This window comes from Leptodactylus fuscus, chromosome 5 (genome assembly GCF_031893055.1).
Source record: "Leptodactylus fuscus isolate aLepFus1 chromosome 5, aLepFus1.hap2, whole genome shotgun sequence".
Taxonomy (NCBI): domain Eukaryota; kingdom Metazoa; phylum Chordata; class Amphibia; order Anura; family Leptodactylidae; genus Leptodactylus; species Leptodactylus fuscus.
This window is the reverse complement of record NC_134269.1, coordinates 103,901,551-103,917,945: the sequence shown is the minus strand read 5'-3', so window position 1 is coordinate 103,917,945 and position 16,395 is coordinate 103,901,551. Positions and strand designations below refer to the sequence as shown.

The 16,395-nt window shown below is 44.3% G+C and overlaps 1 protein-coding gene across 2 annotated transcripts in view; it reads right to left on the bottom strand.

The window, feature by feature from the left end:
- The window catches only part of PLXNA4 (plexin A4), a 751,018-nt gene that overhangs the window by 316,312 nt on the left and 418,311 nt on the right, over window positions 1-16,395 (bottom strand). For both annotated transcript variants that reach the window (XM_075273936.1, XM_075273935.1), the window contains exon 7: window positions 212-365. In XM_075273936.1, the coding sequence (XP_075130037.1) occupies window positions 212-365 (154 nt within the window). The remainder of the gene's footprint in view (window positions 1-211; window positions 366-16,395) is intronic.

Sequence of the window (16,395 nt, the reverse complement as noted above, 5' to 3'; positions counted from 1 at the left end):
TAGGATCGTTGTTAGTATGTCTATTTTAAAAAATGTAATTCTATCGATTTCACTTGGATCAAGTGAACATAATATGTATTCAGGAACAATGTCCTTGCCTTGGCTTAACCTCTCGCAATGTGGTAGAAATCTTATGATGGAAGCTCCAAGGCGTTTCATCAAGTTATGTGAATGTGAAGTACTTGATGATGGTCAAACTTTGTTGACTTACCATTTTCTGTGATGATGCGTGGAACTTCCTTTTCTGCAGGGGAAATACATCGAATCTGGTTTCCAACTACAAGTCCGTCCATCTCTGAAAGATCTTCAAATGTGCAGTTGACACCAGCGGACAGCTCTGGTACATTGTAAGCTTCCAAAACTAACTGTAACCCAAGGAAACAACAAATCAGTAACATGGGATAAAATAAAAGGGAGGAAGGAATGAAGGATGGTAGGTGCTGTATAATAGTCAGACCTTAGCCTCAATGAATTATATATATATATATATATATATATATATATATGGTCAAAAACACACAAACACACTTGGAGAACATTTAAGGTTTATATACCTGTATAATTTTTGTACATTACTATATTCTCCTCTCCAATAAAACAATCATTTACTAGAAAAACAACAGCAAGCATTGAACTTGTTCTAATAAGTTTTTGTGCATTGTAGCGAACTTTAGAATCAATTATTGGTCACCAATGGAAACAAATTTGATTCCTTAGGCTAAGGCCCCACAGCAGTTTTTGTTGCAGATTTTGCAGTTTTTTTTTTTAAGCCAAAGTCAGGAGATGCTTTAACAGAATAGATCTTCCTCTATATTTCCCATTCCTCTTTAGGCCACTCCTGACTTTGGCTCAAAAAACGCAGTAAAATCTGCAAAAATAAAAAACAAAACAGCTTTTCAGCAACATGGGGCCTCAGCATCAGGCCTCACCTAATGTGACTGCATACAGAGAATACAGAAAATCCTTTATAGTATATAAGATTTACCTTTGTCAAATCTATTTTATTAAATTTTAATGTTTTTTTAGATATTACATAAAACAGACAATACAAAGTCATATATAAGTAAAGTGCCACTAATGGTATTTTGAAGTTGTTGGTGCATCAGGGTTACAAGATTTAGGTCTTATTCACCTAAGTGATTATGAATGGGTCTATTCACATGTCCATTTCTTTTGGTGGACCCTTTCACATGTCCATAAAAAATGACCAGCTTTATCTTTGTTCTAATGGATACAACAAAGGCATGTGAATACACCCACAGACTTTTTTTCGCTGTCACATGAATAAGGCCAAAAATGGACCAACATATGTTTTTCACAGATGTTAGGTCATAGATGACAGAATGGTTGTGTGCATAAGGGTTGGGTCACATCTGCGTTGGTATTCCGTCTAGGGGAGTCCGCATGGGGACCCCCCGAACGGAATACCAAACACAATTGCCGGTGCTGTGCAGTAAAAGTACATGGACCTCATAGACTATAATGGAGTCCATGCTGCCCGCACGAATCAGATGGACAGGAAAGTAGATTGTGAACTACTTTCCTGTCTGCATGTTCTGTGTGGAGACCTGGCAGAAAGCGCAGGACCCCATTATAGTCTATGGGGATCCGTGAGCTTTTACTGCACAGCGCTGGCAATTGCGTTTGGTATTCCTTTCGGGGGTCCCCATGTGGACTCCCCCGGACGGAATACAAACACAGATGTGAACGAGGGGTAAGGCCTTAAAATAGAGAACATACAGATGATACAGTACAGTTTCAGTGGATGAAAATCCTTGCAATACCCTGAAAAACAGTACAATAAAGGCAGCAAACTCCAGTGTGAAGTTATTACATTGGAACAGAACTGAAAAGAAGTAAAAACCAGAGTGGAAGTTTAAAAGAAGTACAATTAAAATTTCTTGACAATGTTTCTGTTTAAGCAAAGAGATTGTTCAATATTGCTCAATACTGAATGTGATTTTTTTTTTCGTGCTAAAGAACAGAACAAGCACAATAATATTATTTGCAAAAAGCCGATGCTTCACGCAATGTAGATACAATTGGGTTTCTCAGACCAAGAAAAGATGAGACGCTCAAAGAAATTGACGATTTCAAGGATGAGCACATTATGCTGAAATAGTATTGTTATTCCTCGCTGCTCTGAGCAGAAGATCCATTCAAAATAGATCTTGTAAATCTTTAAAATAATTCTGCTGCAAATAATTACCCCCGAACACTGCAATCAAGGGCATTTTTGCAAAAGAAAATCAATTACTCTTTTTAAAGCTGTAGATTCTTGAAAAACACAATTGCTAAAGGCAGAAAGGCCGGTTATTACTGAGTCACTCTATTATCTTTAGTTAAATGGACTTTTCATGGAGTTTTCTGTCATTAGAAGATATCCAGCATACGAGAGAGAGTAGATACCGGCTTCACTCAATGATGAATTGCTGCAAAATTTAACCATTAACTACTTTCACCTTTTTTTATATTCACAAAATTATGCTTTACTGCTTAGTAATAGAGGTCCTCATAAAGGTAGGGGCAACTTGGCAGTAATTAAAAGTATAACATGCTGATTTTAACAGTTTGCAAATATATATTAGTTCTATAGCCAGTTCTACACAGTCCAGTCATATTAATGTGACCACCGCCTAATTTTGACGTCAACGTTAAATAACCAATCGCAGAAGGCACGCGTCATCAGCCATCTGGATGCACTCATTATTGTGGAAGGCACGATGGATCAACACAAGTATGCATCTATCTTTGTGGACCATGTTCACCCATACATGTGAAATGTTCTTCCTCAGGATGATGGCATCTACCAGCAGGACAATGCGACATATCATAAAGCTCGCAGTGTATGTGCGTGGTTCAAGGAGCACCAGGATGAGTTTACCGTACTCCCTTGGCCAGCAAATTCACCAGACTTGAACCCAATCGAGAATCTGTGGGACCACCTTGATCGGGTTGTTCACGCCATGGATGCTCAACCACGTAACCTAGCGCAGCTGGACACGGTACTGAAGTTGGCATGGTTCACCATCCCAGTGAACATCATCACAACATCCCCCTCTTCCTGTACGTCTCGTAGTGGTCCGCTCTGCGAAAGGTGGTTATTCTGGATTTTGACATGTAGTCACAATAATGTGACTGGACTGTTTATAAACTAGGAGTTTAGTGTATTCATAACATGCAAACTCCTCGCCCACCCACTGCTGATTAACAGTTTCTCCCTATTACTGTGCATATATAGAAAGCTATCAATCAGTGGTAACTCTTGAATATGCTTGTACCACAATGCAACCAGAACCAGGAAATTCTACAAAATAAAATATAAATTACAAACTGATAAACTCTGCATATTTCCACAACTTTATCATGCCCTCAAAGAGGGAAAATTATTCACTGCAACTTGGCACCAGCGCTGTAAACTTGAATTCCAATGTATTCATGATATAGATGCTTCTGGTCCCTCCTTGTCTGATTAAAGAGGCTGTGCAGGACTCAAAAACATGGCTGCTTTCTTCTTCTCAGGAAGTGACATCATGTCCAACTATACAAAAATAAACCCTATTTACTAAATGCCGAACTGCCGAACTCAACATGTCTGTCACTACTTCTAAAGTGGCAGAATAAATGGGCTGAAAGGACTCCTTTTGAGGATAAACCCCAATTAGAAAAAAGTTTTTCATATGTAGGTATTTCTTCAGGATCTCTAATGATAGATTCCCTCAAACCATTATGATGCATATTTTGATTATTTGAGAAAACATGAAAAAGGGAGCCTTATTTTTTGGTTCCAGTAGCAGTTTTGGTTAAAAAAAAAAAAAGAGTCATTAAAAACTGCACTTTGTAAACCTAGATTGAGGCAAATTCTTTTCAAGAGCAAAGCAGGATTTGAGGCCTCTATCTATCAACAGGTAAAATAAACTATCCTGCAACTGCACGGCTACATGTGTCATTGAAAACCCCTACAATGATGCAACTAGTTTTCCATGAAATCCTTTACCAGTGTATTTGGATAGCTAACGGTTAGATGGGGATACCTGAAGGAGAGATGGTTTCTTTATGCAGGTTTACTTCAAGAAATAAAAAGAAATTTGAAGGGCAATCTGTACTCAGGTCGTCTTCAAAATAATCAAAAGAATGTATTGAATAATGGAACAATCAACACTCCCAGCAATGTAAAGGAAGAACATGGACATTTCATAGGCAACACATTAAGGATGATTCAGTAATCACAAACAAGAGCCATGTTCTGAATGCTTGATGTACTGTAGACTTTTACAGTTTAACCTGAATATTGCAGGACGGTATAAGTGTTATGATCAATGAACATGTTACCATTTCAATTTTCCACTTCTTGTCTCACTTCTCTCTCTCTCTCTCTCTCTCTCTCTCTCAATAAATATAAAACATATTTTCAATGTATTTATTACTATAGCATTACAAACTTTTCCATAAGAACATTTCAAGTTTAAAAATATGTTCACGCCCTAGTGACGGAAGACTCCCCTGACCCCATAAACTTTGGTAGCTGTAGATTTTGTTTAGGGAATCAGATGAATTTGCTAACCTCTTTTCCACTGAACTAAACCTAAACTTCTTCCTCCCCTAGACCTTATATTGTTGTTTCATTTTCTTCTTTTACTGTTTTGATGTTTTTGTCCATCATCCTCCATTGTTAAGTTTCTGTCCTTAAACTGTGATAGAGGTGAGGGTATGAGCCTAGTCCCTAGCTCGCCTCTCCCTAAGTTATTGTTAAGCCGGGTTCACACAAGGTTTTTTGTTCAGGATTTGACGCGGAATAAGCACCAAATCCGGCTACCACCCCCCCGCCTCCCATTGAATTCAATAGGTTTCTTTTTACATGAGCTGTTCCTGCTCGTGGAAAAAAGAAGCGACATGCCCTTTCTTGATGCGGATTCCAGAGTCCACGGCGCGAATACTCACTCCCAACTAGGCCCATTCATTTAGGCCTAATTTGGAGCAGAATGCCGCGACTGGATGCTGGTGCAATGTATGCACTGCATCGGAATTCAGTTGTGGCTAGCCGTTTTTTAGACCGGATTCTGAGGTGGCCTCCGTGTCAAAGTCCGGTCCAAAAAAACTCTGTGTAAACACGGCTCTAGCCCTTTGTCTGGGACTGGCCTGGATTGTGTCTGACACTGTTCCATCACAGAGCTACACCCATGTTCTGCCAGGCCCGAGCTCTCTGGACTGTCCTAATGGTAACATAGGAATGCTTTTATGGTATTTACCTGAGAAATTTTGTTTTAATAAACGTTGATTAAACATAAAGATATGTTCCCATGTGATTACATGTGAACATGATTGTTTCTGCAGCATTTGCATATTTGGTGTTTCTATATGTTTCTCATTGGTTAAATTTTGCCACTTTTATGGTTAATGTTCAGTCTGTTTCCTACCAGATGTTTCCATCTGTCACAAGATGTCTATCTGACATAATGTAATTAGGAAAACAATGCCTCTGATCGCTGGCACTAGGACAGCCCCCTTAAACATCACGCATGACTTTTTCAGTAAGCCTAACACCTAATACCATATCTACAGTAGTATATACTAGTCTGGCAATAATTTCGCATCATGGTATTAGGCCTACTGAAAAAGTCATGCATGATGTTTAAGAAGGCTGTCCTAGAGGCAGCGAACAGAGGCATTGTTTTCCTAATCACATCCTGGGAAAACAGATTTGCGTATTCCAAGAATCCCCCAGTGGAGCAAAAATGGCTTGTAAATCTCCATATGCCTGCAAAGGTGGCCTGAAAAGACACTCTCCTTAAGGAGTTTTCTTAGTCCCTGTATCTGACATAAGGCTATGTTACGTCACCCAGTGGTTGTGGTGTGTGTTGCAGCATGTCAAAGATTTTGCAGTCATGTCACAATAGTGTTTTGAATTGCTTTCCTAGCTTCCAACTGAGTGTATATTCAAATATGTTATTGAAAAGCACATTTCAGCTATGCAACTATATAACCAAAAAGTGTGTCACACAGTGAATTACTGACAAGTGAAACTATTTAGACTGTTTATATAGGGGCATATGTTTAGGGATTAAAATAATATTGGCAAATATAATCACCATACATTGGTCATTGAGGATGTATGTGTCACTCAAATATATCATTCGAGTTATGGTGAACAGTTACCTGTTATCTTGATATGGAGCTACCCACAATGCAAATGTGTTATGTTCATGCTGGGTATAAACAGTGATATACAAAGTGATGAACATTATAATACCATATATTCAGTAAACGTATTTATGGAAGAAATGTTAGCTATGTTAGCTATTAGAGATGAGCGAACAGTGTTCTATCGAACTCATGTTCGATCGGATATTAGGCTGTTCGGCATGTTCGAATCGAATCGAACACCGCGTGGTAAAGTGCGCCATTACTCGATTCCCCTCCCACCTTCCCTGGCGCCTTTTTTGCTCCAATAACAGCGCTGGGTAGGTGGGACAGGAACTACGACACCGGTGACGTTGAAAAAAGTAGGCAAAACCCATTGGCTGCCGAAAACATGTGACCTCTAATTTAAAAGAACAGCGACGCCCAGCTTCGCGTCATTCTGAGCTTGCAATTCACCGAGGACGGAGGTTTCCGTCCAGCTAGCTAGGGCTTAGATTCTGGGTAGGCAGGGACAGGCTAGGATAGGAAGGAGAAGACAACCAACAGCTCTTGTAAGAGCTAAATTGCAGGGAGAAGCTTGTCAGTGTAACGTGGCACTGACGGGCTCAATCGCCGCAACCCAGCTTTCCCAGGATCCTGAATGGAATACACTGTCAGTGTATTCCCGTATACCCGATATATACCCCGATACCCGTTCCAACGGTGTGCCCCCCCACCTTCACCCCAGAAATACCCTGCAAGTCCCCTAGCAATAGAATTGGGGCTATATACACCCACAATTTTTACTACTGGTATACAGTGCCATTGTCTGACTGGGAATTCAAAGAATATATTGGGAATACAAATACCCTCATTTCTTGCTACTGCCATATAGTGCCAGTTTCTGACTGGTAATTCAAAGAATATATTGGGGTTACGTGCACCCACAATTTTTACTACTGGTATACAGTGCCATTGTCTGACTGGGAATTCAAAGAATATATTGGGAATACAAATACCCTCATTTCTTGCTACTGCCATATAGTGCCAGTGTCTGACTGGGAATTCAAAGAATATATTGGGGTTACGTGCACCCACAATTTTTACTACTGGTATACAGTGCCATTGTCTGACTGGGAATTCAAAGAGTATATTGGGAATACAAATACCCTCATTTCTTGCTACTGCCATATAGTGCCAGTTTCTGACTGGGAATTCAAAGAATATATTGGGGTTACGTGCACCCACAATTTTTACTACTGGTATACAGTGCCATTGTCTGACTGGGAATTCAAAGAATATATTGGGAATACAAATACCCTCATTTCTTGCTACTGCCATATAGTGCCAGTTTCTGACTGGTAATTCAAAGAATATATTGGGGTTACGTGCACCCACAATTTTTACTACTGGTATACAGTGCCATTGTCTGACTGGGAATTCAAAGAGTATATTGGGAATACAAATACCCTCATTTCTTGCTACTGCCATATAGTGCCAGTGTCTGACTGGGAATTCAAAGAATATATTGGGGTTACGTGCACCCACAATTTTTACTACTGGTATACAGTGCCATTGTCTGACTGGGAATTCAAAGAATATATTGGGAATACAAATACCCTCATTTCTTGCTACTGCCATATAGTGCCAGTTTCTGACTGGGAATTCAAAGAATATATTGGGGTTACGTGCACCCACAATTTTTACTACTGGTATACAGTGCCATTGTCTGACTGGGAATTCAAAGAATATATTGGGGTTATAAATACCCTCATTTCTTGCTACTGCCATATAGTGCCAGTTTCTGACTGGTAATTCAAAGAATATATTGGGGTTACGTGCACCCACAATTTTTACTACTGGTATACAGTGCCATTGTCTGACTGGGAATTCAAAGAATATATTGGGGTTATAAATACCCTCATTTCTTGCTACTGCCATATAGTGCCAGTTTCTGACTGGTAATTCAAAGAATATATTGGGGTTACGTGCACCCACAATTTTTACTACTGGTATACAGTGCCATTGTCTGACTGGGAATTCAAAGAGTATATTGGGAATACAAATACCCTCATTTCTTGCTACTGCCATATAGTGCCAGTGTCTGACTGGGAATTCAAAGAATATATTGGGGTTACGTGCACCCACAATTTTTACTACTGGTATACAGTGCCATTGTCTGACTGGGAATTCAAAGAGTATATTGGGAATACAAATACCCTCATTTCTTGCTACTGCCATATAGTGCCAGTTTCTGACTGGGAATTCAAAGAATATATTGGGGTTACGTGCACCCACAATTTTTACTACTGGTATACAGTGCCATTGTCTGACTGGGAATTCAAAGAATATATTGGGGTTATAAATACCCTCATTTCTTGCTACTGCCATATAGTGCCAGTTTCTGACTGGTAATTCAAAGAATATATTGGGGTTACGTGCACCCACAATTTTTACTACTGGTATACAGTGCCATTGTCTGACTGGGAATTCAAAGAATATATTGGGGTTATAAATACCCTCATTTCTTGCTACTGCCATATAGTGCCAGTTTCTGACTGGTAATTCAAAGAATATATTGGGGTTACGTGCACCCACAATTTTTACTACTGGTATACAGTGCCATTGTCTGACTGGGAATTCAAAGAATATATTGGGAATACAAATACCCTCATTTCTTGCTACTGCCATATAGTGCCAGTGTCTGACTGGGAATTCAAAGAATATATTGGGGTTACGTGCACCCACAATTTTTACTACTGGTATACAGTGCCATTGTCTGACTGGGAATTCAAAGAATATATTGGGGTTATAAATACCCTCATTTCTTGCTACTGCCATATAGTGCCAGTTTCTGACTGGTAATTCAAAGAATATATTGGGGTTACGTGCACCCACAATTTTTACTACTGGTATACAGTGCCATTGTCTGACTGGGAATTCAAAGAATATATTGGGAATACAAATACCCTCATTTCTTGCTACTGCCATATAGTGCCAGTGTCTGACTGGGAATTCAAAGAATATATTGGGGTTACGTGCACCCACAATTTTTACTACTGGTATACAGTGCCATTGTCTGACTGGGAATTCAAAGAGTATATTGGGAATACAAATACCCTCATTTCTTGCTACTGCCATATAGTGCCAGTTTCTGACTGGGAATTCAAAGAATATATTGGGGTTACGTGCACCCACAATTTTTACTACTGGTATACAGTGCCATTGTCTGACTGGGAATTCAAAGAATATATTGGGGTTATAAATACCCTCATTTCTTGCTACTGCCATATAGTGCCAGTTTCTGACTGGTAATTCAAAGAATATATTGGGGTTACGTGCACCCACAATTTTTACTACTGGTATACAGTGCCATTGTCTGACTGGGAATTCAAAGAGTATATTGGGAATACAAATACCCTCATTTCTTGCTACTGCCATATAGTGCCAGTTTCTGACTGGGAATTCAAAGAATATATTGGGGTTACGTGCACCCACAATTTTTACTACTGGTATACAGTGCCATTGTCTGACTGGGAATTCAAAGAGTATATTGGGAATACAAATACCCTCATTTCTTGCTACTGCCATATAGTGCCAGTTTCTGACTGGGAATTCAAAGAATATATTGGGGTTACGTGCACCCACAATTTTTACTACTGGTATACAGTGCCATTGTCTGACTGGGAATTCAAAGAATATATTGGGGTTATAAATACCCTCATTTCTTGCTACTGCCATATAGTGCCAGTTTCTGACTGGTAATTCAAAGAATATATTGGGGTTACGTGCACCCACAATTTTTACTACTGGTATACAGTGCCATTGTCTGACTGGGAATTCAAAGAATATATTGGGGTTATAAATACCCTCATTTCTTGCTACTGCCATATAGTGCCAGTTTCTGACTGGTAATTCAAAGAATATATTGGGGTTACGTGCACCCACAATTTTTACTACTGGTATACAGTGCCATTGTCTGACTGGGAATTCAAAGAGTATATTGGGAATACAAATACCCTCATTTCTTGCTACTGCCATATAGTGCCAGTGTCTGACTGGTAATTCAAAGAATATATTGGGGTTACGTGCACCCACAATTTTTACTACTGGTATACAGTGCCATTGTCTGACTGGGAATTCAAAGAGTATATTGGGAATACAAATACCCTCATTTCTTGCTACTGCCATATAGTGCCAGTTTCTGACTGGGAATTCAAAGAATATATTGGGGTTACGTGCACCCACAATTTTTACTACTGGTATACAGTGCCATTGTCTGACTGGGAATTCAAAGAGTATATTGGGAATACAAATACCCTCATTTCTTGCTACTGCCATATAGTGCCAGTGTCTGACTGGTAATTCAAAGAATATATTGGGGTTACGTGCACCCACAATTTTTACTACTGGTATACAGTGCCATTGTCTGACTGGGAATTCAAAGAGTATATTGGGAATACAAATACCCTCATTTCTTGCTACTGCCATATAGTGCCAGTTTCTGACTGGGAATTCAAAGAATATATTGGGGTTACGTGCACCCACAATTTTTACTACTGGTATACAGTGCCATTGTCTGACTGGGAATTCAAAGAGTATATTGGGAATACAAATACCCTCATTTCTTGCTACTGCCATATAGTGCCAGTTTCTGACTGGGAATTCAAAGAATATATTGGGGTTACGTGCACCCACAATTTTTACTACTGGTATACAGTGCCAATTTCTAACTAGGAATTCAAAATGCGCAAGGCTCCCGGAAAGGGACGTGGACGAGGCCGTGGGCGAGGTCGGGGGAATGGTTCTGGGGAGCAAGGTAGCAGTGAAGCCACAGGGCGTCCTGTGCCTACTCCTGTGGGGCAGCAAGCATTGCGCCACTCCACAGTGCCAGGGTTGCTTGCCACATTAACTAAACTGCAGGGTACAAACCTTAGTAGGCCCGAGAACCAGGAACAGGTCTTGCAATGGCTGTCAGAGAACGCTTACAGCACATTGTCCAGCAGCCAGTCAGACTCTGCCTCCTCTCCTCCTATTACCCAACAGTCTTGTCTTCCTTCCTCCCAAAATTCCGAAGCTTTACAGAACAATAACCCAAACTGTCCCTGCTCCCCAGAGCTGTTCTCCGCTCCTTTCATTGTCCCTCAACCTGCCTCTCCACGTCACGATTCCACGAACCTAACAGAGGAGCATCTGTATCCAGATGCTCAAACACTAGAGTCTCCTCCATCTCCGTTCGATTTGGTGGTGGATGACCAGCAACCCACCCTCATCGACGATGATGTGACGCAGTTGCCGTCAGGGCATCCAGTTGACCGGCGCATTGTGCGGGAGGAGGAGATGAGACAGGAGTTGGAAGAGGAAGTGGTGGATGATGAGGACACTGACCCGACCTGGACAGGGGGGATGTCAAGCGGGGAAAGTAGTGTGGATGTTGAGGCAGGTGCAGCACCAAAAAGGGTAGCTAGAGGCAGAGGCAGAGGTCAGCAGCTTAGGCGAAGCCAGGCCACACCCGGAATCTCCCAAGATGTTCCAGTTCGTACCCAGCCCCGAAAAACTCCCACCTCGAGGGCACGTTTCTCGAAGGTGTGGAGTTTTTTCAAGGAATGCGCCGAGGACAGATATAGTGTTGTCTGCACAATTTGCCTCTCGAAATTGATTAGGGGCTCTGAGAAGAGCAACCTGTCCACCACTTCAATGCGCCGTCATTTGGAATCCAAGCACTGGAATCAGTGGCAGGCAGCAACGGCAGGACAAAGGCCGACTGCCGTTCACGCCACTGCCACTGCCTCTGCCTCTGCCTCTGCCACTGCCACTGCTGACTGTGCTGGCGATGCACTCCAGAGGACGAGCCAGGACACCACTTCATCTGCCTCCGCCACTTTGTTGACTTCTACCTCATCCTCCCCTGGTCCTGTCTTATCTCCTTCTCCTGCACCATCAAAGGCACCATCAGGCGTTTCTTTACAACAACCCACCATCTCTCAGACATTGGAGCGGCGGCAGAAATACACTGCTAACCACCCACACGCGCAAGCCTTGAACGCCAACATCGCTAAACTGCTGGCCCAGGAGATGTTGGCGTTCCGGCTTGTTGAAACTCCCGCCTTCCTGGACCTGATGGCAACTGCGGCACCTCGCTATGCCGTCCCTAGCCGTCACTACTTCTCCCGGTGTGCCGTCCCCGCCTTGCACCAGCACGTGTCACTCAACATCAGGCGGGCCCTTAGTTCCGCGCTTTGCACAAAGGTCCACTTGACCACCGACGCGTGGACAAGTGCATGCGGACAGGGACGCTACATTTCACTGACGGCACACTGGGTGAATGTAGTTGAGGCTGGGACTGCTTCCCAAACTGGCCCGGTGTACCTCGTCTCCCCGCCTAACATTCCTGGCAGGGACACGAGAAGAACACCCCCCTCCTCCTCCTCCTCTACCGCCTCCTCCTCCGCCACCGCCTCCTCCTCCGCCACCGCCTCCTCCTCCGCTGTTAGATTGACCCCAGCTACGAGTTGGAAACGTTGCAGCACTGGCGTTGGTAGACGTCAGCAGGCTGTGCTGAAGCTGATCAGCTTGGGGGACAGACAGCACACTGCCTCCGAGGTGAGGGATGCCCTCCTCGATGAGACGGCAATATGGTTTGAGCCGCTGCACCTGGGCCCAGGCATGGTCGTTTGTGATAACGGCCGGAACCTGGTAGCAGCTCTGGAGCTTGCCGGACTCCAACATGTTCCATGCCTGGCCCACGTCTTCAACCTAGTGGTGCAACGTTTCCTAAAGAGCTACCCCAATGTTCCAGAGCTACTGGTGAAAGTGCGGCGCATGTGCGCCCACTTTCGCAAGTCGACAGTAGCCGCTGCTAGCTTAAAATCTCTCCAGCAACGCCTGCATGTGCCACAACACCGGCTTTTGTGCGACGTCCCCACACGCTGGAACTCAACGTTTCAGATGTTGAATAGAGTGGTTGAGCAGCAGAGACCTTTGATGGAATACCAGCTACAAAACCCTAGGGTGCCACAAAGTCAGCTGCCTCAGTTTCACATCCATGAGTGGCCATGGATGAGAGACCTTTGTGACATCCTACGGGTCTTTGAGGAGTCCACAAGGAGGGTGAGCTCTGAGGATGCGATGGTGAGCCTTACAATCCCGCTCTTGTGTGTTCTGAGAGAATCCCTGATTGACATCAGGGATAACTCAGATCACACAGAGGAGTTAGGGATAGCATCCGATCCGTCACAGCTGGAGAGTAGGTCCACACATCTGTCCGCTTCACTGCGTTTAATGGAGGAGGAGGAGGAGGAGGAGGAGGAAGAAGAGTTGTCCGATGATGTGATGGTGATACAGGAGGCTTCCGGGCAACTTCGAATCGTCCCATTGTTGCAGCGCGGATGGGTAGACATGGAGGATGAGGAGGAAATGGAGATTGAACTTTCCGGTGGGGCCAGAGGAGTCATGCCAACTAACACTGTGGCAGACATGGCTGAGTTCATGTTGGGGTGCTTTACAACCGACAAGCGTATTGTCAAAATCATGGAGGACAACCAGTACTGGATCTTTGCTATCCTTGACCCCCGGTATAAAAACAACATCTCGTCTTTTATTCCGGTAGAGGGGAGGGCCAATCGCATCAATGCTTGCCACAGGCAATTGGTGCAGAATATGATGGAGATGTTTCCAGCATGTGACGTTGGCGGCAGGGAGGGCAGTTCCTCCAGTAGGCAACCAAGTTCTCACCGGTCCACACAAACGAGGGGCACACTGTCTAAGGTCTGGGACACCTTGATGGCACCCCCTCGCCAAAGTGCCGCCACGGAGGGTCCTAGTGTCACCAGGCGTGAGAAGTATAGGCGCATGTTGCGGGAATACCTTTCCGACCACAGCCCTGTCCTCTCCGACCCCTCTGCGCCCTACACGTATTGGGTGTCGAAGTTGGACCTGTGGCTTGAACTTGCCCTATATGCCTTGGAGGTGCTGTCCTGTCCTGCCGCCAGCGTCCTATCTGAGAGGGTGTTCAGTGCAGCCGGTGGCATCATCACTGACAAGCGCACCCGTCTGTCAGCTGAGAGTGCCGACCGGCTCACTTTGATAAAAATGAACCACCACTGGGTAGAGCCGTCATTTTTGTGCCCACCTGTGTAAAGCACCCCAACATGAAACTCCATGTCTGTACTCAACCTCTCCAATTCCTCCGCATCCTCATACTCATCCACCATAAGCGTTGCACAATTCTGCTAATACTAGGCTCCCTCCACCCTGATTTCCCCCAACTCTGCTGGTTAGAGGCTCCCTCCACCATGAATTTGCCCAAACTGGGCTGTTTAGAGGCTCCCTCCACCATGAATTGGTCCAAACTGGGGTGGTTAGAGGCTCCCTCCACCATGAATTGGTCCAAACTGGGGTGGTTAGAGGCTCCCTCCACCATTAATTGGTCCAAACTGGGCTGGTTAGAGGCTCCCTCCACAATTAATTGGTCCAAACTGGGCTAATTAGAGGCTCCCTCCACCATGAATTGGTCCAAACTGGGTTTTTTAGAGGCTCCCTCCACCATTAATTGGTCCAAACTGGGCTGGTTAGAGGCTCCCTCCACAATTAATTGGTCCAAACTGGGCTAATTAGAGGCTCCCTCCACCATGAATTGGTCCAAACTGGGTTTTTTAGAGGCTCCCTCCACCATGAATTTGCCCAAACTGGGCTGTTTAGAGGCTCCCTCCACCATGAATTGGTCCAAACTGGGCTGGTTAGAGGCTCCCTCCACCATGAATTTCCCAAAACTTGGCTGTTTAGAGGCTCCCTCCACCATTAATTGGTCCAAACTGGGCTGGTTAGAGGCTCCCTCCACCATTAATTGGTCCAAACTGGGCTGGTTAGAGGCTCCCTCCACCATGAATTTGCCCAAACTGGGCTGTTTAGAGGCTCCCTCCACCATGAATTGGTCCAAACTGGGCTGGTTAGAGGCTCCCTCCACCATGAATTTCCCAAAACTTGGCTGTTTAGAGGCTCCCTCCACCATTAATTGGTCCAAACTGGGCTGGTTAGAGGCTCCCTCCACCATGAATTTGCCCAAACTGGGCTGTTTAGAGGCTCCCTCCACCATGAATTTGCCCAAACTGGGCTGTTTAGAGGCTCCCTCCACCATGAATTGGTCCAAACTGGGCTGGTTAGAGGCTCCCTCCACCATGAATTTCCCAAAACTTGGCTGTTTAGAGGCTCCCTCCACCATTAATTGGTCCAAACTGGGGTGGTTAGAGGCTCCCTCCACCATTAATTGGTCCAAACTGGGCTGGTTAGAGGCTCCCTCCACAATTAATTGGTCCAAACTGGGCTAATTAGAGGCTCCCTCCACCATGAATTGGTCCAAACTGGGTTTTTTAGAGGCTCCCTCCACCATGAATTTCCCAAAACTTGGCTGTTTAGAGGCTCCCTCCACCATGAATTGGTCCAAACTGGGCTGGTTAGAGGCTCCCTCCACCATGAATTTCCCAAAACTTGGCTGTTTAGAGGCTCCCTCCACCATTAATTGGTCCAAACTGGGCTGGTTAGAGGCTCCCTCCACCATGAATTTGCCCAAACTGGGCTGTTTAGAGGCTCCCTCCACCATGAATTGGTCCAAACTGGGCTGGTTAGAGGCTCCCTCCACCATGAATTTCCCAAAACTTGGCTGTTTAGAGGCTCCCTCCACCATTAATTGGTCCAAACTGGGCTGGTTAGAGGCTCCCTCCACCATTAATTGGTCCAAACTGGGCTGGTTAGAGGCTCCCTCCACCATGAATTTGCCCAAACTGGGCTGTTTAGAGGCTCCCTCCACCATGAATTGGTCCAAACTGGGCTGGTTAGAGGCTCCCTCCACCATGAATTTCCCAAAACTTGGCTGTTTAGAGGCTCCCTCCACCATTAATTGGTCCAAACTGGGCTGGTTAGAGGCTCCCTCCACCATGAATTTGCCCAAACTGGGGTGGTTAGAGGCTCCCTCCACCATTAATTGGTCCAAACTGGGCTGGTTAGAGGCTCCCTCCACAATTAATTGGTCCAAACTGGGCTAATTAGAGGCTCCCTCCACCATGAATTGGTCCAAACTGGGTTTTTTAGAGGCTCCCTCCACCATGAATTTGCCCAAACTGGGCTGTTTAGAGGCTCCCTCCACCATGAATTGGTCCAAACTGGGCTGGTTAGAGGCTCCCTCCACCATGAATTTCCCAAAACTTGGCTGTTTAGAGGCTCCCTCCACCATTAATTGGTCCAAACTGGGCTGGTTAGAGGCTCCCTCCACCATGAATT